The 26,771-nt window shown below is 46.3% G+C and overlaps 1 protein-coding gene across 2 annotated transcripts in view; it reads right to left on the reverse strand.

Moving 5' to 3' along the window:
• Positions 1-26,771, reverse strand: part of LOC126530117 (cytoplasmic aconitate hydratase) — a 269,805-nt gene that overhangs the window by 232,582 nt on the left and 10,452 nt on the right. Inside the window, exons 4-5 of one of the 2 annotated variants that reach the window (XM_050177555.3) lie at positions 18,950-19,087; positions 18,577-18,678 (exon numbers count right to left, since the gene is read on the reverse strand). In XM_050177555.3, the coding sequence (XP_050033512.1) occupies positions 18,577-18,678; positions 18,950-19,087 (240 nt within the window). The remainder of the gene's footprint in view (positions 1-18,576; positions 18,679-18,949; positions 19,088-26,771) is intronic. The other variant, XM_050177556.3, reaches the window with a different exon arrangement.

The raw sequence follows: 26,771 nt of genomic DNA on the forward strand, positions 1-26,771 counted from the left end.
TGGGTGGCGGTGCGAATTTCAGTGTGAATAAGCGGGATGTGTTACATATTGCTTTCAATACATTGTTGGATGGACCGCGGCGACTACTTCGAATTATCCGAAATTTCTATTTAATGAGTAGTGAATTAACGAGCTTTTACTGTAATATCATGTGTTGCGATATTTCTGCCATGTGTTCCCAACCCAACGTCAACCCTTCTTCTCCTTTTTCATTGCTGTTTCTTTTTTGGAGGCTGTATAAAATATCTAAACAAGAAACAATAAACTTCTATCGTTGTTAGTCAACAGCACGACAGGTAACGGAGGAAGAGAATAAAAACTGTGCTCTCAATATGTCACCTTGTTTACCTGAATCTGAACCTGGCAACGTTTTACGCTAGAATGTTATCTAGTGAGGTGAGTCTATCAGTGCTATTGGAGGAATTACAGGGCAGTAAATGGGATATAATAGGGCTCAGTGAAGTTAGGAGGATCAAAGAAGCATATACAGTGCTATCAGGGCTTAGCTAAGAGACGAGAACTAGGAGTCGGATTCCTGATTAATAAGGATATACAGTAGCTGGTAACATACAGCAATTCTATAGCATTAACAAGAGGGTGGCAGGTCTTGTTGTGAAACTTAATAAGAGGTACAAATTGAAGGTCGTACAGGTCTACGCACCTACATCCATTTATGATGACCAGGAAGTATAAAGCTTCTACGAAGACGTGGAATCGGCAATGGGTAAAGTCAAAACAAAATACAGTATACCGATGGGCAACTTCAATGCCAGGGTTGGCAAGAAGCAGGCTAGAGACAAGTCAGTGGGGGAATATGGCATAGGCTCTAGGAATAGCAGGGGAGAATTATTAGCAGAGTTTGCAGAACAGAATAATATTGTAACGTAGGTTGGAGACGGAGTGTTACAAAAGAGACGTTTCTCTTCAATGGTGGGCCAGAAGAAGAGCGTGCAGCTTACGCACTTCATCGTCTTTCACGGCGCCGACCTTTGCGCGCACTGTTTTGCGGTGCGGGAGCCCCACATCTTTGTGTCAATTGCCCCCATGCGAAAAGCAACCGTCTCGGTCGCGTCATAAAGTTCTTTCAGCGACATAAGAAGTGGAGCTCCTCAGGTGCATCTCGACGTTCACGTATGTGCATAGTAGGGTTTCATGCACACTACATGAACAACTTCAGCACGAGGATGACGACGGAGCGAACCAGGGTCAGAACTGCAGGGGACGACTTCGTAGGTCATGTCACTGAGGCGGCGTGTAACCTTGTAGGGACCGAAATACCGGCGGATCAACTTTTCCGAGAGTCCACGGCGACGGACGGGCGTCCAGACCCACACGCAGGCGCCGGTATTGTAATGGACGTCACGTCGACCCTGGTTGTATCGAAGGGTGTCTGTATTCTGTTGGCTCCGGATACGATGCCGAGCAAGCTGGCGTGCCTCTTCGGCTCTTTGTACAAACTCCTCTGCGTGTTTGCTGGTCGGGCTATTATCAGCCAGAGGTAGCACGGCGTCAAGTGTTGACGTGACGTGGCCCCCGTATACAAGTTTGAACGGCGTAAACTGTGTAGTCTCCTGTACAGCAGTGTTGTACGTGAAAGTCACATAGGGTAAAATCTCATCCCACGTCTTGTGCTCTATGTCGACATACATGGAGAGCATATCAGCCAGCGTTCTGTTCAGACGTTCAGTTAATCCATTGGTTTGAGGGTGATACGCATTGCTCTTGTGGTGAGAGCAATGCGTCAGCTGGAGAACGTCCTGCATAAGTTCCGCTGTAAATGCTGTGCCGGGGTCGGTGATGACAACAGACGGTGCACCATGTCGTAGGACGATGTGGCGTACAAAGAACTTGGCCACTTCATACGAGTTTGCTTGAGGGATAGCTTCGGTTTCGGCGTACCGGGTTAAGTAGTCGGTAGCGACGACTATCCATCTGTTGCGTGAAGAGGTCAGGGGGATGGCCCAAGTAGATCCATTCCCATTTGATGGAATGGTGCTTGAGGAGGGTCTACAGGATGGAGAAAGCATGCCAGTTTGACTGGTGGTTTCTTGCGGCGCTGACAATCGCGGCAGGTCTTCCCGTACCGTTGTACAGAAGAATAAAGCCGGGCCAAGTAATACTTCTGTCGTATCCTTGCTAATGTCTTAGCGAATTGAAGATGTCCGGCGCATGGCTCATCATGGCACGCTTGCAAAATGCCTTGGCGCAGTGCCGACGGCACAACAAGGAGGTACGTATTGAGACCACTTCCGCAGTTTTTCCTGTAAAGGACGTTGTTGTGTAAGTAGTATAAGTAGATGATAAGCCACGAACGAGCGAGCGGGGTAAAACACCTTCCACTCCTTGAAAGTGCTCGATCAGCGGCAGCAGCTCAGGGTCAGCGCACTGGTGCTCAGCCATTTTTATAGCGTCGATAACGCCGAGAAATGGCAAATCATGGTCAGGGTTTGATGACGTCATAGGGAGTGGTGCGCGTGACAAACAGTCAGCGTCACTGTGCTTCCTTCCAGATCGGTAGACAACTGTAATGTCGTACTCTTGTAGCTGCAGGCTCCAACATGCTAGTCTGCCTGAAGGATCCTTGAGGTTGGCAAGCCAGCACAGTGCGTGGTGGTCACTGGCTGCCTTAAAGGGCCTACTGTACAATAAGGGTCGGAATTTACTAATGGCCCACACAACCGCTAAGCATTCTTTTTCAGTGGTTGAGTAGTTTTTCTCAGCCTTGGTGAGACTGCGGCTTGCATAAGCAATGGTGCGTTCTGCACCAGCTTGCCACTGCACAAGAACAGCGCCGAGACCCGCATTGCTGGCGTCAGTATGAATTTCAGTGTCAGCGTCTTCGGCGAAATGAGCAAGAATTGGGGCCTCTTGCAAACGCCTGCGCAATTCATTGAACGACTGCTGCTGCTCGTCTGCCCAAATGAAAGGCACATCGTCGCGTGTGAGCTGTGTCAGAGGTTCAGCAATCCTCGAGAATCGCTCGACGAAGTGCCTATAATATGCGCACAAACCAAGGAAGCGGTGGACAGCCTTCTTTTTGGGCGGTGAAAACTCGGCTACAGCGGCTAACTTGTCGGGGTCTAGTCGGACGCCTTCAGGACCAACGACATGGCCAAGAAATTTGAGCTCTTGGTACCCGAAGTAGCATTTTTCAGGCTTGATGGTGAGGCCGGCAGTGTGGATCGCAGCGAGGACACTTATGAGTCATGCGAGATGTTCGTCAAACATGCTCGAGAACACGACGACGTCGTCCAAGTATACGAGGCAGGTTTGCCATTTGAGTTCAGCAAGCACGGTATCCATCATCCGCTGAAAGGTGGCAGGTGCGGAACAGAGACCGAACGGGAGAACTTTGAACTCATAGAGCCCGTCAGGTGTCACAAACGCTGTTTTTTCACAATCCTGTTCATCAACTTCGATTTACCAATATCCTGATTTAAGATCCAATGATAAAAAAAACTTGGCATGTTGTAGACGATCCAGTAGGTCGTCGATGCGTGGCAATGGATTAAACATCGCGCTTGGTGACACCGTTCAACTTTCTGTAATCTACACAGAAGCGTAGTGTGTTGTCTTTCTTTCTGACTAATACTACAGGGGAGGCCCACGGGCTGGTGGACGGCTCGATCACGTCGTCTTAGAGCATCTCTTTCACCTGATGCTTGATCGCTTCCCTTTCCACTGGAGACACTCTGTAGGGATGCTGACGGACAGGACATGCGGACTCGTCCGTAATGATGCGGTGCTTTGTGATGGACATGCGCCGCACTTTGGATGACGTTGAAAAACAGTCTGCAAATTCATTCACTAGACTCAGTAGACAATCTTTCTGGTGGTCTGGCAGAGCGGCGTTAACGTGAATCCGTTCTTTTAGGCTGGGTAACCCAGTATGCTGACACGATGCGGTTTCAAATGTAGCAATGTCAGTTACATCAGTGATTTCGAGAAGGAATGCGATTGTCGTTTCTCGCGGTACATGCCGATATTCGTTGCTAAAGTTCGTTAGCAAAATGACTGAACATTTGTTTAGCACCTGAAGAAGCCCTCTGGCTATACAAATGTGGCGCTCAAGAAGCAGGGGCATGTTCGCTTCAGCAATTCCTACGGCGTCGTCCTCCATGTCGCATCGGACAAGGGTAAGCACACTGCTCTTGGGTGGCAACATGACGTGATCGTCAGCTACGCGAAGCGCGATGTCACGGTCGTTGTCATTGCTGTTTGCTATGGCTTGCGTAGTAGCGAAGCTGACTAGACTTTTGCAGGTCGATGATGGCACCGTTCGCCTGAAGGAAATCCATGCTGAGTATAAGGTCCTTTGAAGATTAAGGAAGAATGACGAAGTCGTTGATGTACGTGAAGCCCCGAATGTTGACTCGCACCGTGCACCGGCCCATTGGAGTTATGAGATGTCCTCCTGCGGTACGAATCTGAGTTCCGGTCCATTGCGTTGAAACTTTATTCAGTATACGCGTGAGATTCTGGCTCATAACAGACGTGTCCGCACCCGTGTCGATTAACGCCGTGACTTCGTGGTCATCTATGGTAACTGGTACGTCGCAGGATACTGACACGGAATTACACTGCTTTCTCTGCGTCTCAATTACGTCATATCGAGGTCGTCGTAGTGGAGGATCTTCAGCGTTCGCAACGTCAGTGACCTCACCTCCGCAGGTCACTGGACTCAGTTTTCCCGGGAGGCAGGGCTGGGTGAGCGACGCCTCGTTGCTCTCAACATGAAGAGGGGGCTGGAAGACCTGTTTCGGGCGGGTGACGGTGACCGGGGTTCACGGAATCGTGGGGCAAACGAGGTCCTGGCGTCCGCGAGGTTTGCTTCAATCTCCAGGGGGCGTTCACCATTGTGCGGGCACTGCGCATTCAGTGAAAATCCACGGAACCCAGCTCGGCGGTAAGGACACACCCTGTAGAGGTGATCGGCATATCGAGGAATACTCACGACAGCTCAGTCAGGAACACTGGCACCAGCTATGCGACCGCCTTAATGGCCAGCTAGGGTGCAAAAACACCTGGTTCCTGCTTAAACACCTACTTGACCCCAGTCAGACTAAAACAGCATCACAAAAGAACCTTCAGAGGATCATACACTCTTTCCCGGGAGATAATGATGCCCTTTTTGAAGCTCTAAAAAACCGCTACTTTAATACAAGCACTGATATTCCTCTACCCGTAGCTTATACCGGAAAGGAAAACAGGGAACTAGACAGCGAAATTATGGAATCTGAAGTACGTGCTGTCCTAAACAACATCAAAACAACAGCGGCGGCTGGCGAGGACCGCATCACCAATAAAATGCTACGGAACCTAGACGATCGGTCGGTTACTGAAATCACCAATCTTTTCAACATCCACTGGAAAGAGGGAACTATACCCACCAGCTGGAAACATGCAAACGTAATTTTCATACCCAAACCAGGCAAGAAGCTGGAGCTAGAGAATCTCCGCCCTATCTCCTTAACCTCTTGCCTGGGGAAGGTTATGGAACACGTCATTCTTAACAGGCTAAACGAGTACACTGAAAGCAATGGGCTGCTGCCCCATACGTTGATAGGCTTCAGATCAAATCTGTCCACTCAAGACATTATGTGGCAAATTCAGCAAGATATCCTACATCCGGGCCCTATAAGAGCCACCCGTACAATTCTAGGGCTGGACGTGAGTAAAGCGTTCGACAATGTGTCACATGCTTCAATACTCACAAATCTAGCCCAAATGAATGTCGGGAAGCGCACTTATAGCTATATTACAAGCTTTCTCAAGGATCGCACTGCAGAAATACATTTTGGGGACATTAAAAGCGGACAATTTCAATTAGGTACAAGGGGCACCCCTCAGGGTGCGGTCCTCTCCCCCTTCCTTTTCAATGTGACCATGCGAAACCTGCCTCCATTACTGGAAAGGATCCCGCATATCAAACACTCCATCTATGCCGATGATATCACCATCTGGACAAATAGCGGTTCCGATGGAGAAATCACGGAAGCATTACAAGCGGCCGCGGATACCGTACAAAATTTTGTGCGACAGAATAGTCTAGCGTGCTCGCCGACAAAATCGGAGCTTCTCGTTATCCGTGATAAATCAACGAAACACGCCACCGAAAGGGACGCCACCTCCCCTATACGAGTCAGTATGGAAGACGGCCCCGTTCCGCCCGTACTGACTATAAGAGTCCTGGGCATGCTAATTCAACATAACACCCATAATTCTGAGGCGATTGTCCGATTACGGACGACAGCCCGCCAAATATGTGGCCTAATCAGACGAGTAGCCACACGACACCGCGGTATGAAGGAGGCTGATATCTGCCATTTGACGCAGGCTTTCCTGATCAGTCGCGTCGTGTATTCCTTCCCTTACTACCACCTACGCCTTTCTGACAAAGAAAAGGTTAACAGCGTCATTCGCACAGCTCATAAAGCTGCCCTTGGTCTCCCGAGGTATGCGAACACTGAACGATTACTTGAGCTAGGTATATACAATACCCTAGACGAACTCGTGGAGGCCCATAAAACAGCCCAACGTGAACGACTCTCCCGCACCGCAACTGGCAGGGTTATTCTAAGCAAACTCGGGCTGAATCCCGTTATGAATTCAGCAGGAAGAACAACATTACTCGGTGCGGTCAAACGCCGTTTGGTTATAAAACCGTTACCTAAGAACATGCTCTCTGGGAGACACGATAAGAGGCGGTCTGCCAGAGCCAAGGCCCTTCAAGAAAGGTACCAAAGCAACCAGCACACCGCTTATGTCGATGCAGCAAAGCAAAATCACCAAACTTACGTAGTGAGCGTCGTGACCGGAGAGGGAAGTATCCTCAACGCCGCGACCATAAAAACAGCGTCCACCGTGGAAGCGGAAGAGACTGCCATTGCTTTGGCCATCATGAATCCCTCCGTGCGAACTATCATAAGCGACTCCAACAGGGCAATAGTCAACTTTTCGAGAGGCAGCATAGGCGTCTGTGCAACGCGAGTCCTACGGGACTTTAATAATGAAAACACTGTTGAACTCATATGGGTCCCTGCCCATTCGGGGAATCAAGGGAATGAGGAGGTGCACTGGGTAGCCCGAGGTCTAATCAACCGGGAGGTGTGCCCCTCAGACTCGGATCCCATGGATGAGGCACCGACGACATACCACGAAATAACAAACTATTACAAGCAAAAAAGGCGAATCTACCCGCCTCCAAACGCAAGCCTCACGCGAGCGCAAGCCTCGATCCTACGTCGAATCCAAACTAAATCGTTCCCCAGCCCACATTGGCTAGCCATAATTACGAACGGGCAATGGAACCCAATATGTCAAAACTGCACAAATCAAACATTGGCTACCCAAAATCACATTCTTTGGGGGTGCGAGGGCTTACCCCCTCCCAGGTCGCTCCTGCCAGCTCCCTCACAACAGACGTGGGAAGAGCTGCTGAGAACGCCGGAAGAAAAAGTACAAAAAGCCCTCGTTGCCTGGGCCGAAAGGGTCGCTCCTCGTGAGGGGCCATTCTAGGACTCGGGCCTGCCAGATCACAACTGAGCAGAGTCTCAATAAAGTTGTTACCACCACCACCACCGGCTTCACCGCAATGAAAACACAAGGGCCTCCGGTCTGCGGTGCGCCATACGTCGCTCTTGCGGAGTGGTCGTATTTCGGCAATGAATGGCGTGCGACGGGGCCTGAAGTCGCCAGTTGCTTGTTCAAGGGCGCGCACCCCATGATAGTCCGGGACGTCGCGTGCATCGTGGAAAGTCGGAGACAACAAACTTCGCGCAGCTTCCGCATACGACATACGAGGCTGTGGCTGCCGTACCTCGTACTGTGGTTTCTCGCTGCGCTCTGAGATTTGTACTGCCTGCCTGATTTCTTCCCGGATGACCTCAGCCAGAGCGAGTCGCTGTACCGATGTTAGCGCCACCTCAAGCTTTTGGAGCTCTTCTCGAACAACAAGCCTAATGAGCTCCCGCAATGCGTCGGTATTGTCCAGGGGCATAGCAAGAGGGTCACGCGATAGGGTCGACACGTCGCGGTTGTACTGCCGTGTTTGCTTCTGCAGTGCCTTTTCCATAGATATGGCTTCCGCCAGAAACTCTGCAACGGTCTTTGGTGGATTGCGTATTAGGCCACCGAATAACTCTTGCTTGACACCGCGCATCAAGTTCCTGAGCTTCTTTTCTTCCGGCATGGAGGGATTTGCGCGTCGAAAAAGTCGGCACATATCTTTAACAAACATTGCGACGCTTTCGTTCGGCCGCTGTACTCTCGACTGAATTGCAGATTCAGCTCGCTCCTTGCGATCGAGGCTGGCTTATGTGCCGATTAGCTGGCGTCGGAATTCATCCCATGTCAATAGGGCCGCCTCACGGTTCTCAAACCATGTCTGCGCATAGTCCTCACGGGCAAAGTAGGCGTTGCATAGCTTGCGCTCTGGAGTCCAGCCGTTGTATTCTGCGACACGCTCAAAGTGATCAAGCTAGTCCTCTACATCCTAGAAGGTGTCCCCATGGAAGGACGTGGGGATTTGCGGTTGGTTGAGGATGAGCTCGGTCGGCACGGTCGAGGAAGATGATGGAACCGACGTACTCATCCTTCTGACTTGGTTGGGTAGCGGCTCGTGCTCAGGTGGCAGTCCTTGAAGTCGGCGGCTTGTCCATACGTGCACAGGAGTCAGCTCGACCGGACTTCATACTGGGCTTGTAGACGGTGTTCGATCTGGGAGTGGTAGCATGTACCCAGCACCTCCACCAGAAAAATGTAACGTAGGTTGGAGACAGAGTGTTACAAAAGAGACGTTTCTCTTTAATGGCGGTCCAGAAGAAGAGCGTGCAGCTTACGCAGTTCATCGTCTTTCATGGCGCCGACCTTCACGCGCGCCGTTCTCCAGTGCGGGAGCCCCACATCTTTGTGTCAATATGCGGATAATGAATACCTTCTTCCACAACAGGATAACCGAAAGTGGACATGGAGGAGCCCGAATGGCGAGACTAGAAATGAAATAGACTTCATACTCTGCGTGAACCCTGGCACCATACAAGATGTGGACGTGCTTGGCAAGGTGCGCTGCAGTGACCATAGGATGGTAAGAACTCGAATTAGCCTAGACTTGAGGAGGGAACGGAAGAAACTGGTACATAAGAAGCCGATCAATGAGTTAGCGCTAAGAGGGAAAATAGAGGAATTCCGGATCAAGCTACAGAACAGGTATTCGGCTTTAACTCAGGAAGAGGACCTTAGTGTTGAAGCAATGAACGACAATCTTGTGGGCATCATTAAGGATTGTGCAATAGAAGTCGGTGGTAACTCCATTAGACAGGATCCCATAAGCTATCGCAGGAGACGAAAGATCTGATCAAGAAACGCCAATGTATGAAAGCCTCTAGCCCTACAGCTAGAATAGAACTGGCAGATCTTTCCCAAGTTAATCAACAAGCGTAAGACAGCTGACATAAGGAAGTATAATATGGATAGAATTGAACATGCTCTCAGGAACGGAGGAAGCCTAAAAGCAGTGAAGAATAAACTAGGAATAGGCAAGAATCAGATGTATGCGTTAAGAGACAAAGCCGGCAATATCATTACTAATATGAATGAGATAGTTCAAGTGGCTGAGGAGTTCTATAGAGATTTATACAGTACCAGTGGCACCCACAACCATTATATAATGGAAGAGAGAATAGTCTAGAGGAATTTGAAGTCCCACAATAAAAGCCGGAAGAAGTAAAGAAAGCCTTTGGACCTATGCAAAGGGGGAAGGCAGCTGGGGTGGATCAGGTAACAGCAGATTTGTTGAAGGATGGTGGGCAGATTGTTCTAGAAAAACTGGCCACCCTGTACACGCAATGCCTCATGACTTTGAGCGTACCAGAATCTTGGAAGAACGCTAACATAATCCTAATCCATAAGAAAGGGGACGCCAAAGACTTGAAAAATTATAGACCAATCAGCTTACTGTCCGTTACCTACACAGAGTAGAATCACACAATTCCCTACTCAAACGTTTCCATCACTCAATGGCAACAGCTGGGTCCCATTATGCATACGGTACCACTCTGGCAGACTGTATGAGCCGCTTTGACAATGCGCTTTCCTCATTTGCTCGATACCATAAAATGCATGTTGCCTCACTAAAAAGCCCAACTATTTTCACTGCCATGGAAAATGTCCCCCCTTTCAGGGAATCAAAAAAAAATAATTAGTTGTCACAAACATTGTTTTAGCACATAATGAAGCCTTATAAATGGAGAAAACTAATTGGCATTTACAAAAACATTATTTGCAAAAAAAAAAAAATCTTAATAGACAAAGAATTCGAAGCTACCACTTCTGTGGGAACCTCAATTAAAGAATATTGAAAGATCTACAAAAGAACTAAGGAAATTTCAGAATATACATTTCAAAGATATTTGTCCTAAGAATGCTCTAGTACTAAAATAAAGAAGTTATGCAGATCCAACCCACATGATGTTGGCATCTAAGGGAAGCTTTCATGAAACGGTTAAAGAACTGCCATGCTAATTGTTGAGTTTTGCATACCGTTTTGTACCATAGTATTTACCTGCCTGCCAGGGAAGACTGCAGAACACAGAGACCCCCATCACATGACCATCTTTTATACTGATTATACTGTCATAACCGGTATTGGCCCCCTTTGTTATGCCATCGCATCCAGGGCTGGTACGCCGTCTAGAGCAGGCCAATCCTGCAGATAGTGCTTCAATAAACTGCACTTCACTTGGAAAAAGACCGACCAAGCAGATGAGCCAGCCTGACAACATTGTTTTAGGGCCCAGTGCCATTTTCAGCACCTTTAGTGCTACCAATTCTGTGTGCTACAGGAACTAACAGTAAACTCCAGTGATGAATTCGGTAGAGCCAAATTCTGGGATATACCGAATAATATGGGGATGTTTGGTTGGTTTTCCATAGACACACAGTAAACAAAAATCCGCTTAATAAGACAGTTTCTGACGGGTCACAATGACTCCCTCAGTTGAGCAGCAATAGCAATATTTACATTTTTACACATCACCGGCATGGTCTTCAGACACGTTGCCGGTGCTTCTTCGAAATGGAAACTAGCGAAGCCTAGTCAAAAGGCGGCGTGGAGAGAAAGGAAATACGAATGTAGTTGCAGGCAAACTGAAAGTATGGTTACTTTGTTTAGCGCAAAACGACAGAGACATGGATTCGCACCAACTAGCCTGCCAACGCATTGTGCTGAAAGTATGGTATGGCACATTTCTCCTATTTCTGCAAAATAAACATCCTTGCAAATTTGACAACTGATACAGGGCGTGCAAACGTAAAAAGCATTGTAGGGTCTAGGTGACACTATGGAAGCAGTCACACGTCAGATCAACACTTTTGTGCCCACCACGGTAGCTTTGAGGCTATGGCATTGCTTGAGGTCGTGGCTTCGATCTTGACCGCAGCAGCCGCATTTCGACGGTAGTGATAAAAAAATTCTATTGCCCTTATATTTAGGTGCACATTAAACAACACTAGAGTGTCAAAATTAATCCGGAGTCTGCCCCAACCAGTAGGTCATGCTAAAAGCCCCAGCTGCAGAGTGGCAACTCTAGAGTTAGAATGATTTCGGTATGATTCCATATCTTTAGACACTTGGAACGGAATAGGAATGGAATGATGACACCAGTCAGGCATGTGAAATGGGAATGGAATGGGTGCCCGAAATTACGGAGTGGAGTTGGAATCGAATGGGCACATAGTCCTGGAGCACTAAATGTTGATTTTACACAAAACTAGAAAACTACAATACCGGTAACTTTACCATTTGGGCTAAATTAGACTTGGCCAATATATTGTGTTTCTCCTACCAGCTATTGTGCTGTCAAACTCAGGGTGATTACCTCTGCCGTTGTAAATACTCGTATAACCAACTTGGTATTCTGCACATTCTACATTTCTGAAAACCCGAAAGCCTTTCTGCATTACAAGGTGTAAGTGCATTTGAATATAGCAACTTATAGTCATCAAGAATGATTTGGTTTAATGAGAGCACGCTTGACCAAAGACACAATGGAGGCCAAGAATAATGTCGCATGCAGTCGCGCCACAGTGCACATTTATTTAGGATGCACGCTATGCTTTTGTGCGTACCCTCAAGTATTTTTAAAGTGCAATGAAAGGAGGTCCGAGAGGCTTCCTGGAAAAAATGGGGCCACTTAACATGCCAGTAGATGTGGAAAAAAAAAGAAAAGATCTTCCTGATAAACATATCAATGTGTTTTGTTTTTATGTTAATAAGCGGAATAATCTGTCAAGATGCATGGCATGCCCAATGGTGTAAGATCATTTTGTTCTCCTTTACTCAAATAAAAAAGTGTCGGAAGAACGACGGATTTTTTGAAATCGGGAACTTCATTTAGAAGGCAAGCCTTGCTTGCCTTCTAAATGTGGCCGTGCACTGTGGTCGGGAACCGCCTGACACATGTGCAGCTACTGAAGTGGCCACCAGCAGGCAGCTATAGGCTAGTATATGATGTCATAAACTAGTGACATGTTTGGCTTAATCCTGAATCGAAAAAAAAAATGTGTAAGCACGACAATGCGTAATGTCATTTGAGAAAACGTCAACCAATATAGACAATTCTTGACGTGAGACGTGTTTTGGTTTGGCCAGCATAGCGACTAGCTTGCTTGAACCGCATGTTACGAAAGCATTGTACTATGGTCACTTATGTATCTGCAACTGTACTACCCAAGGGTCCTGCTTTGGTATCGCTGTGTAGAGGAAAGGAGCCACTACTCAATCATGCAAAGGGTTACGTACACAGATGGTGCTGTTGTAGCACCGCGCATGATGCCTTCAGAGCTAAATTTAGCCTCTTGTTCAGCTAAGTTTAGAGGCATAGCTCGGCAGTATGTTTGTCTAACCCTTTGTCTTTAGAGAGCTCACAGGAACAGAACAGCTTCAAATGTCCTTGCAGAGCATGCTACTTTGACAAGGTTTGCGATGCAAGCGGCCCTGCCATTCGGCTCAGCATGCCAGCGCGCTGAGGCATCTTATGATTGGTTGTTGCTACGGCAACGGTGCAATGACGCTTCGGGCGGCATGCTTGAAAGCTAGGCCTGCTTTGAAGTTGATCCTGTGGGGATGCGTGACTCTCACGCCTCCCCTGAGATCTAGTTTTCCTGCACAGCTCGTCTCCTGCAGGGCGGCTTCGCCCGCGGCGGTCGGAGTGGTTGAGGCGCAGTGCGGGAGATGGCGCGAGTGTCGCGCTGCTGCGGGGTTACTTGGGCGCCGAAAGGGAAGGCGCTTGCTCTCTTTGGGTTCGGGAAGCGAGCGGGACGGACGTGCCGCCCGCGCGTGCGCCGACCATGCTTCAGCGAGACCGTCTCGCGTGGCCGCCTTGGACACTGTTCGCGTGACAGTACGCGCGAGCGACCAGGCGTTGGGATCCAGCATGGGGCGAACATATTCGCTCGCAATGCGGTCGCGGTAAGTCGGACTTCTAGATTTGTCGTGCGCCCATCGGCATGTTTTGTGGATAGCAACTCGGCTAGCTGGCATTGATCTATGAAAGGTGCAATAAATGCCCTTGTGACTGTTTGCACTACTGTGTTGTCGTTCCTTTGTCCCAAGAGTACGGAGGAGAACCCCGTATCTCCCACAATCCTTCGTTTCTTTGTTCATCACACTGCGATCGCAAGCAGTAGTTATTTGGCGCTCGTTTTAAGAAGCATGAAACTGGACTCACGTAAGGAAAGCAAAGCGCAAAAATTATCTGTTCACACGGCGAGAAAGAGGAAGCACTTGTCACAAGGATTAGACGAGCTGGCATGTGAGCAGGTGATTGGATTGCGCCGGACCGGACCATACAAGTTATCAACACGTTGTGCAATCCCATATCGCGTCGGCAGTTTAGCTATAGCAAAGCAAAGCCTTGTGTCATGGAGTCACGTACTATCTGACAATGCAGACGTCGTGCACTTGCCAATTTACTTAGCAAACCGTACAATGCACCAGCGCTTGTTCCCGCGACTTTCTGCGGCAATGCGAGTTCCCGCAGTCTAGACCCCGTTTTGAGACTAGGTACATCTACAATGTCACTATTAGCTAAGACAGCACATTCAAAACACTTGGAAATGCAAACAGCGCCGGAGTGTGTCCGCAGCTTATGTGTTGAACACGACGTGGGTCTCGTGCATGTACCATCGACTGTGGCGAGTCATGCAGCGCAGGTGCCATTTTTTCACCTTGAAAACAAATGCTGCGACACATGAGCCGGGAATTTGCCCACTTTTACACATACAGAACAAGAAATAATGGCTGTACCTCATGTTTTCCTAAACAGATTTCAATAAATTCAGTTCCATTGTATTCAGCAAAAGCTGAGCTTCATTCTAAAGTCTTTCTTTTTATTATAAGGTCAATCAATAAAATTTGCAACATTTTCAAAATTTTGAATGCGATTTTCTCAGCTTTGTTCTTTTTGTGAGGTGCCTCTGCATTACAGAAGTTTTGAAGATGTTTCCACGAACGGATTTAAACAAACTTGGTGTCATTCTTTCAGTGATAATTCAATACCATGGTACATTTGTAATTAAGTGATATGTCAGTTAATTAATGCAACATAACTTATTAGTCCAACTTTGAAAACTATTTTTGATCAATAAAATAGATGTATAAACAATTTATTAGCTTTAGCCTGTGGGGTGGGCCTTAGCTTTAGCCTATTTAGCCTTAGCTTTAGCCTGTGTGGTTTTGGTTCGTCCACGAACCCAAACTCCGCTTCATAAGTGTGAACTTTTTGCAACGGCATGCTGCACGACTCACCCATCAGCTAGGCTTAACCAATGCTGCCTCGCCAATAATCTGCAACCAAAATTGCAGTTTGCTGCTGAGCCAACGAAACACCTTGTAGTGGCTGTCAACAGAGGGCACTTGGAGAGCAAAGGAACCACCTCAACAATGAAGGTTGTTGCACAGGTGGCACGTGCAACACTCGAATGGCAGCAGTTTGGTTCGCGGTCACCATGTTTTCGACATCACGCACTTGGATCCGTTCGAAAAATTTAACGAGGAACCATATGGTGCATGGAATTTGGTTGCTGTTCTAGATTAATTCTGTAGAGTTGGTGGCACAGTGGGGTGGGGAAATATGAATAATCGAGCATGCTTTCTTTTTTCTCTGTGCTCATTTGTCTGCTTTATGCGAAGACCACATGTTCTCGAATGTTAACCTTCCAACGTTCATAAATATAAACGGATGCAAACAACCCAGTCGCATGCTTTGAATCTCGAAGGCTGCTTGGTCTATATGTTTTGAAAGTGTACTGCCTTTGAAAAATGCTGTTTTGGTTATAGTGGGGTGCCGCTTATAGCGCAGACACTCGCGCCTATGGTGACTTGTGTTATAAGGTGTCTATGCTGTAGCATTTTTGTACTCTTTCAATATGCGTAATGTAGGAAGTGCTTGTAATAGGTTGGCAGGATGTGACACCTGGACAGTAGGGCATTTCGATTTACAAAGAAAATCCAGATTTTGTTGTCTAGAGTTGTCTCTAAAAAAGTAAACACTAAAGGAAAATATAAAGTCAAACTAGACAAAAACATCAGGCTTTAGTGGAACACAGAACCAGCTGCTATGTCACCATTTTCCTCTCAAGCTCACGATTTTTTAGAACTATGCTCTACGTTTTCATTATCGCAGTTAACCACTCAAGCTACTAGAATCACACCTGTCTCAGCCAACACCCTTGATCTAATCCTTACAACTAGACCTGACCTTGTTTCTAGTATTTCTTATTTACCAGGCATAAGCGACCACTCGTTACTTTCCTTTTCCATTGATGCACACGTTCCAAAAAACAGCAAAATACGCAAGACAATTCGTGACTATGCTAGAGCTAATTTTGAGGCAATCAACAAAGATTTAGCAGATTTCACTAACACATTTCTGACTAACTTTGATGAACGTTCTATTCAACATAACTGGGACATGTTTTCAACAAAAGTAAACAAATTAATTGAAAAATACATCCCTGTTCGTATTATCACGTCTAATCCTCGAACACCAAGGTATAACTCCCATATCAAACGGCTTTCTAATCGAAAGAAACGTCTGTATCGCTTGGCCAAATTATCATCCTCAAGCTCACGCTGGATGGCCTATAAAACTGCATCTGATACTTACATTGCAGCATTGAAGGAAGCTAAAGATAACTTCATGTCGAATACCTTACCCGAACTTCTGAATTCTAATGTTCGAAAGTTTTGGCGTATGATTAACCCCTGTCTTGATAACTCCTTGGTAGACACAGCTGGCAACCCCGTCCCACCTAACCAATGTGCTACTATTCTTAATGACACCTTCTCAAGAAATTTCTCCGTAGCTACAAATACTAATCTTCCAGACACTTTTCGTTACAGTTACCCATTCATGCCTCCCATTATTGTTGACACGGCTGGAATTACGAAACTCATCAATAACTTAGAGCACCATTCCTCCCCTTGTTATGATTCTATTGATTGCAAATTTCTTAAAAATACTTGTGTCTACAGCTCAATCATACTAACAAAAATATTTCAGCAATCACTTGACACATCAACTCTTCCAACCCAATGGAAAATTGGGAAGGTGATTCCAATATTCAAATCGGGCAACAAAAGTTCACCATGTAATTATCGACCCATTTCCATTACTAGCACATGCTGCAAACTCTTAGAACATATTATATACTCGAACCTTGGCGCCTTTCTCGAATCTAACTCCTTTTTCTCACCAGCTCAACATGGCTTCCGGAAATCATTTTCGGGTGAAACGCAGCTCATATCATTTACTCATAAACTGCACCGCATTCTTGATCGTTCTTCGGTAGCTGACTGCATTTACTTAGATTTTTCTAAAGCATTCGACAAGGTCTCCCACATACTTCTTTTTCATAAACTTAGTCAACTTAATATCGATAATAGTCTTTATTTATGGATCAAAGATTTCCTTTCAAATCGTTCCCAATTTGTCGTAGCCAACGAACTTTCTTCTAACCAATGTCCTGTCCAATCTGGAGTCCCACAAGGATCCGTATTAGGCCCCCTTCTTTTTCTCATTTTCATTAACGACCTTCCTTCTTTAGTTTCTTCTAATATTCATCTTTTCGCTGATGACTGCGTTATTTTCCGTGAAATAGTTACTGATAACGATATTAACATTCTCCAATCAGATTTAAATTCTATATCTTGCTGGTGCAATACCTGGCTAATGGAATTAAATATTAACAAATGTAAAGTGATGCGTATCTCTCGCGCATCCAGTAGTCCTGTTCCATATTACCTAAACAACTCCCCTTTAACCGCGGTTTCCTCCTATAAGTATTTAGGCGTTCATATCACTTCTAATCTGAGTTGGTCCCTGCATATTGAGAAGATAATTAACAACGCTAACCGCATGTTAGGTTACTTACGCCGTAACTTTTCTGCTGCCCCTTCGTCTTTAAAGCTCTTATTATATAAAACACTCATTCGATCTAAATTAGAATACGCCACTCCAGTCTGGGATCCAAGCATTAACAATTTGGTTGCCTCACTAGAAATGGTGCAGAATCGCTCTACTTGCTTCATCTGTTCCTGTTATAACCGCACTGCTAGTATAACTTCAATGAAATCTGCTATATCTCTTCCATCCCTAGCATCCCGCCGAAAAAATTTTCGCTTGAACTTTTTCCATCGGCTTTACTATCACCCTACCCTCCGTGACGAATTCATTCTTCAGCCACATTAAATATCTAACCGTGTTGACCATCGCTTTAAGGTTGGTATCGAGCCATGTCATACTAAAACGTTTCTTTACTCCTTTTTACCTCGAACTTCACAAGATTGGAATCACCTTTCTTCCGACATTGTTTCCATTAATGATAATACCAGATTTAAACATGCCTTAGCTAACATTGTATAATTAGGATTTACCATACCTTAGCATGCTTTGTGATATTATGTTTATTATGTTCATTATCATTTTGTTATTATTATGTTACTATGCACTGCGTTTATTCTCTACCCACTCCCCTCTGTAATGCTTCGGCCCTGAGGGTAAAATAAATAAATAAATAAATAATCAATTTATCATTTGTTGCACATACACAGCTTCTGTAATGAGAAAATGATGGAAAAGAAAAATCAAGAGTGGCACCATCAGTTCTGGACTATGGTACCACCCATGTGACGAATACACTGGCAGATTCAGAGAGAGTGGTATAGAGGGAGGCCACGTCAACTTGTCCGTTTTCCAAGGGCTTTTCAAATTGAGCAGCAGCAGCGGGGCATTAGGTGGCAATTTCCAAAAGAAAAAAGTTATATGTTTGTACACAGAAAACGACGACAGACATTTAGACGAATAATCCATCAATATAGCTCCGCTTAAAATTTTCCTTTAAAGTTCCTTTAAGCTGAATCTTTCGAGACGGACACATACCAGCTGGGCTAACAAGAACTCTTGTTCCGTGGTCCTCGAATGATGCTGTGTGCCCTTATGGGACTCACCCACCGGCAGGGAGACATGGAACACTGCCCTGCATGTCAGCTTATGTGGGCCCCAGCGAAAGACGCACCCGACAGCCGGGCGGCCGTGAAAAGGGCAGACGGTGTGCTGCAGGCGGGGCCGCGGGCCTCCTCCTCCTCCTCCCCCCGGGTTGGGCGCCTGGCACAAGAGGCTGGAAACAGGCGCCATTCAGAGGCCCCCCCCTTCCTCGTTGCAAGTTGGGCCTGCTCTCATGCATGCCAGGCCCCGACAAACAGGTTCTCTACTGTACGCATCAGGCTTACAGCATACATACACGTGAAGCCAACAAACTGCACAGCTACTGCCAGTCGATGGAGCAAAACATTCTGCTCACTCTAAGTGCAGCCGTGCTTCCTACCTGGCGCATGCAAAACACTCTGAGCGCCTCACATATGTGCACCCGACTAAGGCGTGCCCCTCACATGCGAGAGAAGTCCACTTGGATGGAGTGGTCCACAACCAAGTCTGAGGGACAGAGCGGGTTGATCTTGCAGGGGTCCCCTCCCAGCCGTTGTACAGCATCGCGCATGGCAGCAAAGTCCACCACTGCTGGAACACCCCTGCGGCAGCAACAAGAGCCTCGGTAAATGTGCGCCTGTTTCCCACAAGCTACTTCACACTACAGACAACATTCCTTGATTGTGCAAGTTTAGGGACGCACTAGTTGTGGAAGATTCAAGCTACTTCACACTACAGACAACATTGCTTGATTGTGCAAATTTAGGGGCCCACTAGTTGTGGAAGATTCAAGAAACATACACCCTGGCAGCTCTGGAAAGAACGTCTATGCATCCTGTGGTTCACTAACCACAAATACACAGTGCACCTAAGGCGCAGTGCACCTACAACACCACTGTATCTTTGTGTCCTGCTTTTGTGCGCTAAAAATGAGTGATGTAACCCAACTAGCTCCCCAATCTATTCTGGCCAACTCAACGAGTACAGCCATTGATACTACACTGTTCTGTTATGCTGTGGCAGGCACGGTGACACACGAAGTTAGTGGAAAACAAAGAACACAAGACAGGTTCCCTGCCACAGCGAACAGAATGATGAAGCCACACAAACTAGGCCCTTTTCAAGCTCTGCTTGCTACCACTGGTATTACAGCCATAGACTTATGTAGCTGTAAGATGACAATAAGTACCTCAGAGTACATTACCAGAAGGGAAGCAAGGCCATCACACAAGCCCAAACACAAAATGAACTCAATAGGCTGCTTTAGAAACTCAATTGCCTGGCTAATGTGGCCTGTAAATACCTGCTGCACTATCCTAGCTGCAGCTACTGCACCTGGGCAGTCAAGTTAAGGTGTCGGCAGTTTTGCATACTTCTCTTATGTCCTTGGTGATCTCTCAGCTAATTGACATATTGGGAGTATGTGATGGCTGCAAGGCTCTAATTTTGTACAATGCATGTCACAGGACCTTGGCGTTAAAGATACTGTTGTTGTTTACAAGCGTCTGCTCTAGAAAAGAAAGTGTGTCTTCTTGCCAAGTCAGCCAGAAGTGTATGGATTGAGGGAAGCCCTCACACACTGTTGTGTCCCACACCACTGGCATTCATCATACTCCGTGCCATGCCAGCACACCAGTGCTTAACACACTAGTCAGTATATTCTAAGCAGTACGATGTTTGCTGTTGCAATGTGGGGAAGGCACAGTTAACCTTCTAAAGACCAGACATATCAAAATGAGACGGAAAAGCTTATTTTTCATCTAAACGTGCAAAATTCACCTACAATAAGCATTTTCATTGCACAAGAAAATGTATTTTGTGGAAAATCTTTCAGCAATAATGGGGCAGCACAAGGTCGAATACTAGAAACGAGCTTAGCCCTAAGCCACCTGCACTCTGTTTTGAACTTGCACAATCAGTTCTCATTGAGCGTAAAACAAAAGTGTACAACCACATGCAATATGATCTGCAACACATGGTTGAAGGGTCTCCAAGACTGCATGCCAGCGCCGACATACCAAAACATTGGAGAGCTAAACATCATTACGATTACTTGCATTTATGAAACCAATTCATCATATGTCAGCGCTGCGTGTAGTCTTGGAGTGCCTTCAACCTATGGCACCATGTTGCAGCTCATGTCGCACGCGAGTGTGCATTGCACTTCCTCTACAATACCCGTGTGGTACCACTCAAGCCGAGGATCTTGCATTGGCCTTTCTCCTCTGACCAGGCTTTAAAAAAAATTTAGTCGTGCACCACACTAAGTCTTCCCCATCCTCAGATAATCCTCTAACCCAACAAATCATAATTGCGGCCTGTCATTTGGTGTTGGCCGAAGACATTTATCCAGAAACTTCGTGCCTAACACCAAAACTGTGCAAGAAAACATTTTTGTGCTGCGTTGCCTGTAGTTGTCCACAGAGTGTTAACGAACGATGTGACTGTGCACCACTGGCAGCCTGCAAATGCAGCCAGGAGTCTGTGATTATAGCACAAGGTTCTTCCAATGCATTTTTAGCTACAAAGGCAAACATGCTGCTCATAAGCCACCGCTAGCTAAGCAGGTCACAACATTGCGACATGGTGACTGTGCTTGCCGAATTCTGCATCACAAAGCCCCAACACCATACCAAATTTCTTTCCCGATTGCCCTAGCAGCCAAACAGCAAATCACCCTATAATGAGAAAAGCAGATAGCTCAGCCATTTACCAAGAGCAATATTTCTGAAGTGCCACATGCGGGTTTTGTCTAAAAAGGTCAGGAAAATCACTTTGGAGTGCTTGAATTTTCAAATGCCGTTTGACACTGGCCCCACCTGGGGCAATGCTGCAGCAGTCCTATAATTGGGGAGACAGTTTTCAGTGCATACTTGAGGTCGAGAGAAGAGGAAGGGAAGAGAAAAAAATGACAATAGCTAACCAGAAGTCACTTGATTCAACACCCATGAGACGTTTCACGGAGTGGGTGTTTTAAAACAGGCTTTTAAAATAAAGGAATGTGTAGAACGGATTGCCCTTCGCATGGAGAGGCAACACAAGTGGCGAGGGCAGCCGTTCCTGCCTATGCAGGGGGGTCATATCAGTACTGTGCTTACATGGCGCCGTGATTGTACCTCAATAACTTCGTCAGTACGATTGCAAAATAAAGAGCAGGAAACGTCCACCCAGAGCAAGTTCATTGCAGTGTGTCCATCTATATAGTTTCGACAGAAAACAAGGTTTGTTATTTCAGCTTATAATGGGAAAAGAATACCGTATTTATTCGCGTATAACCCGCACCAAAATGTGAAAAAATGCGTTTAAAAAGTGGGGGTGCGGGTTATCTGCGAATTTTTTCCTTGGGAGGGGGGGGGTCGGCTTCACCGCAATGTGCGGCGGCCTCCCCGTGTAGTCCGCCATCCCCATCGTCATCGACGCTTGTCAAGCCGATGAAGGGCCAACGAAAGGCCAGCATTGTTGAGCCTCGCGTTAGGCGCTGTTTAGTGTACTTACCCCAGTTTGCACTGTTTGCCTGCTTTGTTTTGGCATCATGAGTGCGACTCGACGGCAGTGTTTCACAGCGAAAGAGAAGCTAAAGATTATAGCCGCTGCCGAAGAAATCGGCAACAGAGCTGCTGCAAGACAGCATGACGTTGACGAGTCGTGCATTCGCGACTGGAGGAAGAAAAAAGAGAGTCTCGAAGCAACGAACCGGGACAGGCGAGCGTTTCGGGGTCCGAAGACTGGCGCGTACCCCCACATCGAGACGCAGCTTGCGAAGTTCATTGAGGAGCAGAGAAGTCGTGGCCACGCTGTTTCGACTGAGATGGCGCAAATGGAAGCCTTGAAGTTGGCCCGGGAATTGAACATTCCACGCGAGTTTCGTGCAAGCCGTGGATGGCTTCAGCGCTTCATGCGAAGACATGGATTTTCTATGCGGCGGCGAACAACCATGTGCCAGCGGCTTCCTGAAGCCTACGAGGAAAAGTTGTTGAACTTTCATCGATATGTGATCGCACTTCGGAAGGAGCACAGCTATTTGCTGTCTCAGGTGGGAAATGCTGATCAAACACCTGTGTACTTTGAGATGCCGATGGACACGACCATGGAAAAAAAGGGCTCCAAATCAGTCAGCGTGCTGACCGGCGGAAATGCCAAGCTGCGCTGCACAGTCATGCTATGCGCTTTGGCTGACGGCACGAAACTGCGCCCGTATGTCATTTTCAAACGCAAGACGCTACCTAGCATTCCACTGCCCCCAGGAATCGTTGTGCGTGCGGAAGAAAATTCGTGGATGAACAGTGGCCTAGTCGGTGACTGGCTTCGAGTAATCTGGGAGCGAAGACCAGGTGCCTTGCTGGCACGCCGGTCGATGCTCGTACTAGATTCCTTCAGAGGCCACTGCACTGATGCGGTGAAGGCTCGCCTTGCCGAGACCAGCACCGACCTCGTCATAATACCTGGCGGCATGACGTCCATGCTACAGCCACTCGACGTGTGCCTGAACAAGCCGTTCAAGGCACACGTGAAGCGGCTGTATGCCCAGTGGATGGCCGACGGCATTTACGCCCTCACACCGACGGGACGCGTGCGAAGGCCTGATATTCCATTGCTGTGCCAGTGGATCGTGGATGCGTGGAAAGCGATACCGGCCGATTTGGTGCGCAAAAGCTTTGAAAAATGTGCGATCAGTAATAGTTTGGATGGTTCCGAGGACGACTACGTCTTTGAGAGTGGCGATGAAGCCTCGGATGGCAGTAGTGAGAGCGGCGACGATTAAGAATCGGATAACCAGTGACGTGGTGGTGGTCGTTTGAATAAATGTTCTGAAAACGAAATGATCACTGAGTATGAGTTGCATCTTTCTAGCTCTCATTTTTTTTTTTTTCAGGTAAACGTGCGGGTTATACGCGAGTTTTTTTTTTTTTTTTTCGTCGAGTTCAAAGTTAGGGGTGCGGGTTATACGCAGGGGCGGGTTATACGCGGGTAAATACGGTATATAACAGCACATTTTTCGCTTTTGTGCCTTTAATTCATTGAAAGCATTGTGAACTGTTGTGACGTCTGACTTATTCCATTAGCAAAAGCTCATTGTACATTGTGAAATTAGTGCACAAGCAGTCTAAGGCGATGTTGTTGCGAGCTTCCCAATTAACAGTGTGCAGGGGTCTCTCAAGGAAGCTTGAGATACATCTGCACTTAACTTTATATATAGCTTTATATAATATACCAGTGGCCAGGATTATAAGATCAAGACAAAATAGCTTTTGACCGGAGGAGCTATGACTCATCGTACGAGAATTCAGCGTAATCATCATGGTAAGGGTCGAGTCAAGGGCTGCACGAATACGAGACTGATCGACATCTTAGTTGCGCAGAGGTTTACCTGCCAACCATAAGTTCTTATATACTTACTTGCAGTATGGATTTCTGAAAAACAAATCAACAGAGCAGGCGCTTTTAGCAGTAAAAGAAAAAAATTATTATGAATATCAAAATGAAACAGTACACTCTTGGTCTTTTTCTTAGATTTCCCAAAGGCATCCGATTGCATTCATCACAACACCCTGCTACACAAGCTTAACAGTTATGGCATACATAGTATTGCATCTGACTTGCTAAAGAGCTATTTAAATAACAGATTGCAGTATGTTCAAGTTAATGACATACCCTCAGAGAAATTGGCAATTCAGCATGGTGTTCCTCAAGGATCAATAGGACAGTTATTGTTTTTAGTATACGTAAATGATATCGCTAGCATATCCGAATCGCCTAATCCGGTCATGTACGCTGACGATACGAATATATTCTTTTCATCCCACTCCTTGTCCTAAATGGAGGCTATGGCAAATGCATATTTGAGAAAGCTACATAACCGATTATTGATCAATAGGCTAAGCCTTAATTTATCAAAGACAAGCTACATTATTTTTCATCTTATTAATACAGTAGAAAGTATCACTCTGAAAATTTTCTATGTGCATACTGAATTAAAGCATGTTTCAAACCAGAAATTTCTTGGTGCTTGGTTCAATGAGAATCTTTCTTGGAATTTTCACACCACCAAATTAATGTCTGATCTAAGTAAAACAGTCGGTTGCTTGTATAATACATCTCATTTGTTGCCCCCCTGGTTAAAGATATCCATGTATTACGCACCTCTGTACTCAAGGTTATCATACTGTATCCTTGTTTGGGGAACTACGACGTCCAGAAATTACCTTAAACTAATTCCAACTCAGAAACGCGCTTTGCGTACTGTTGAGAGGTTTCATGGCAAACCTTCAGATTTACCTACGTCGCCGCTATTTCAGAAACATGGCTGTAGCAAGCATGTGACGCCCCCTCGGGCATAATCTTCGTTGGCCCACCAGGCTCGGTGGCCTGCCAGGCTCAGTTAGGCAACATTGGTCACCGCACCAATAAACACCGGCGAGCACTGCTGCTCGGCGGTGCCCGTTCATCGTTCATCACCACCACGCTGCAGAGCGTCCGTCTAACGGAGGGTGCCTCAAGCCCTCCCTTGTTCACGAACCCGGGCGGATTGTGACAATGGCATCCTTAAAGTAAAAGAAGTAATAATTTCAGTCTACTTAAGTACATACATCATCATCCATTGTTCTTGTCTTGTCCAGATAATTCCAGCAGCCATTATGCTTTTCGGACGAAACGTAAGCTTGTTCCAATCACATGCACCAATTATGGCAAGCAAACACTAAGCTACCAAATTCCCACAGTAATAAATCAATTTCCCTTTGAAACTGAATATTACCTTCCACAAAAACGTTTTAAATCTACAATTAAAAAATACCTATTGAAACATACGGAATGAGATATTTATTTAGTCGACAGACTTTGTATTTATTTTACTACCTTTCACATTTTTTTTCTATAACGCACACGTTGTAAGCTTTGTGATATTGTTTCTGTGTTTTAGGACTGACATTATTATGTTTGTAAAATAATTATGTATCTTGATACCACTCATACGATAAGTTGTGTATCCAATTAATTTTTTTCTAGTACAAATTTGATGCATCTTAACTTACTGCGTCATGCTTTTTACAACGATTGAGAAATTCATTGTGAATTTGTTGTGAAGAGCTCGTGCACAACGCCAGCTGTTCTACGGGTGACCAGGACATTGTCAGGCTCTTGCCTTTTGTCTTGGTGCCCTCTTTTCGTTGAAAAGAAAATAAACTTGCACTTTCACTTTTAAACAGGACACGCTCATCCAACAAGCTCAGACGAACACCCTGCTCACTCTAGCAAAGAAGCACCTCCTGCAAGGCCTACTTGCTGAAGACCTCCCTCGCTGTAGCCACTGTGAGTTGTATCCTCCCAACACACCGCACATCGTATGGCAATGCCATCCAAAACTACCCCCCTTACCCAAACCCTCATCACCCCCACCTATCTTTCCGCCGAGTGGCTGACCGCCGCAACCACCCTCCATGGCCGACGATTCCTTGCGGACTTTATTGGCCTAGTGTTGAAGCAGGCCGCAAGCGATGCCCCTGGACTGAGGGCATCGATGCATTTTTTTATTATAAAATGAAGTGACCTCTCTCTCTAAGCTAATCATGTTGTGCCGGTACCAATATACGTCAGTCGATGTCATTTTGTATGTCATGTGGAGACCACAGAACTCGGAGTATTGGCTCACAAACATGCTTGCGTATAAGTGAATGATCAACCGTGACATCAGTTCGCCTCTTGAGAAGCCGCTTTGCACCCAAGTCCATACACTCGTGCCCTGCAAATCTGATGTCGCACATGGTTGGCTCGAGCGTCAAGTGCGTTTACTGTGAGCTGTTCTGGTTGCTACTGTATTAGCTTGAGCGAATCATTTAGCTGGTTTGGTTGAGTCTACGGTTGGATCTGTCTCATATCTTTTTTTATAGTAGAACCTTTCCACTTTTCATATGCTTCATCGCATAACCAACTCTACTGTGGCGAAGTGAACTTTATCCAGTGATGCTTCTGGTGCAAAAACTGCTCATGCTCATGAGTCTAGCGAACACCTCGTTGGGACATTCTTATTCGTGCGGTCAATCATGTTAATAAAGTGATAAAGTTCCTCTGGTGTTTAAAACTAAATTATGCACTTTAAGAAGCTGAACTATGCACTGTGTTTGTGTAATGGCTGCAACAATTAAATGATGATTAAATATGTCAAACAAAATTATATTTAAGTTGTGACAGAAGCAGGCTGTTCTCGTGTATTTCCAATGCACAGACAAGCACAGGTGGTGACTGGTATGCAGCTATACTTTTGCCAAAAGGAAAGTAGAACTCCAGTTA

This window comes from Dermacentor andersoni, chromosome 5, assembly GCF_023375885.2.
Source record: "Dermacentor andersoni chromosome 5, qqDerAnde1_hic_scaffold, whole genome shotgun sequence".
NCBI lineage: Eukaryota > Metazoa > Arthropoda > Arachnida > Ixodida > Ixodidae > Dermacentor > Dermacentor andersoni.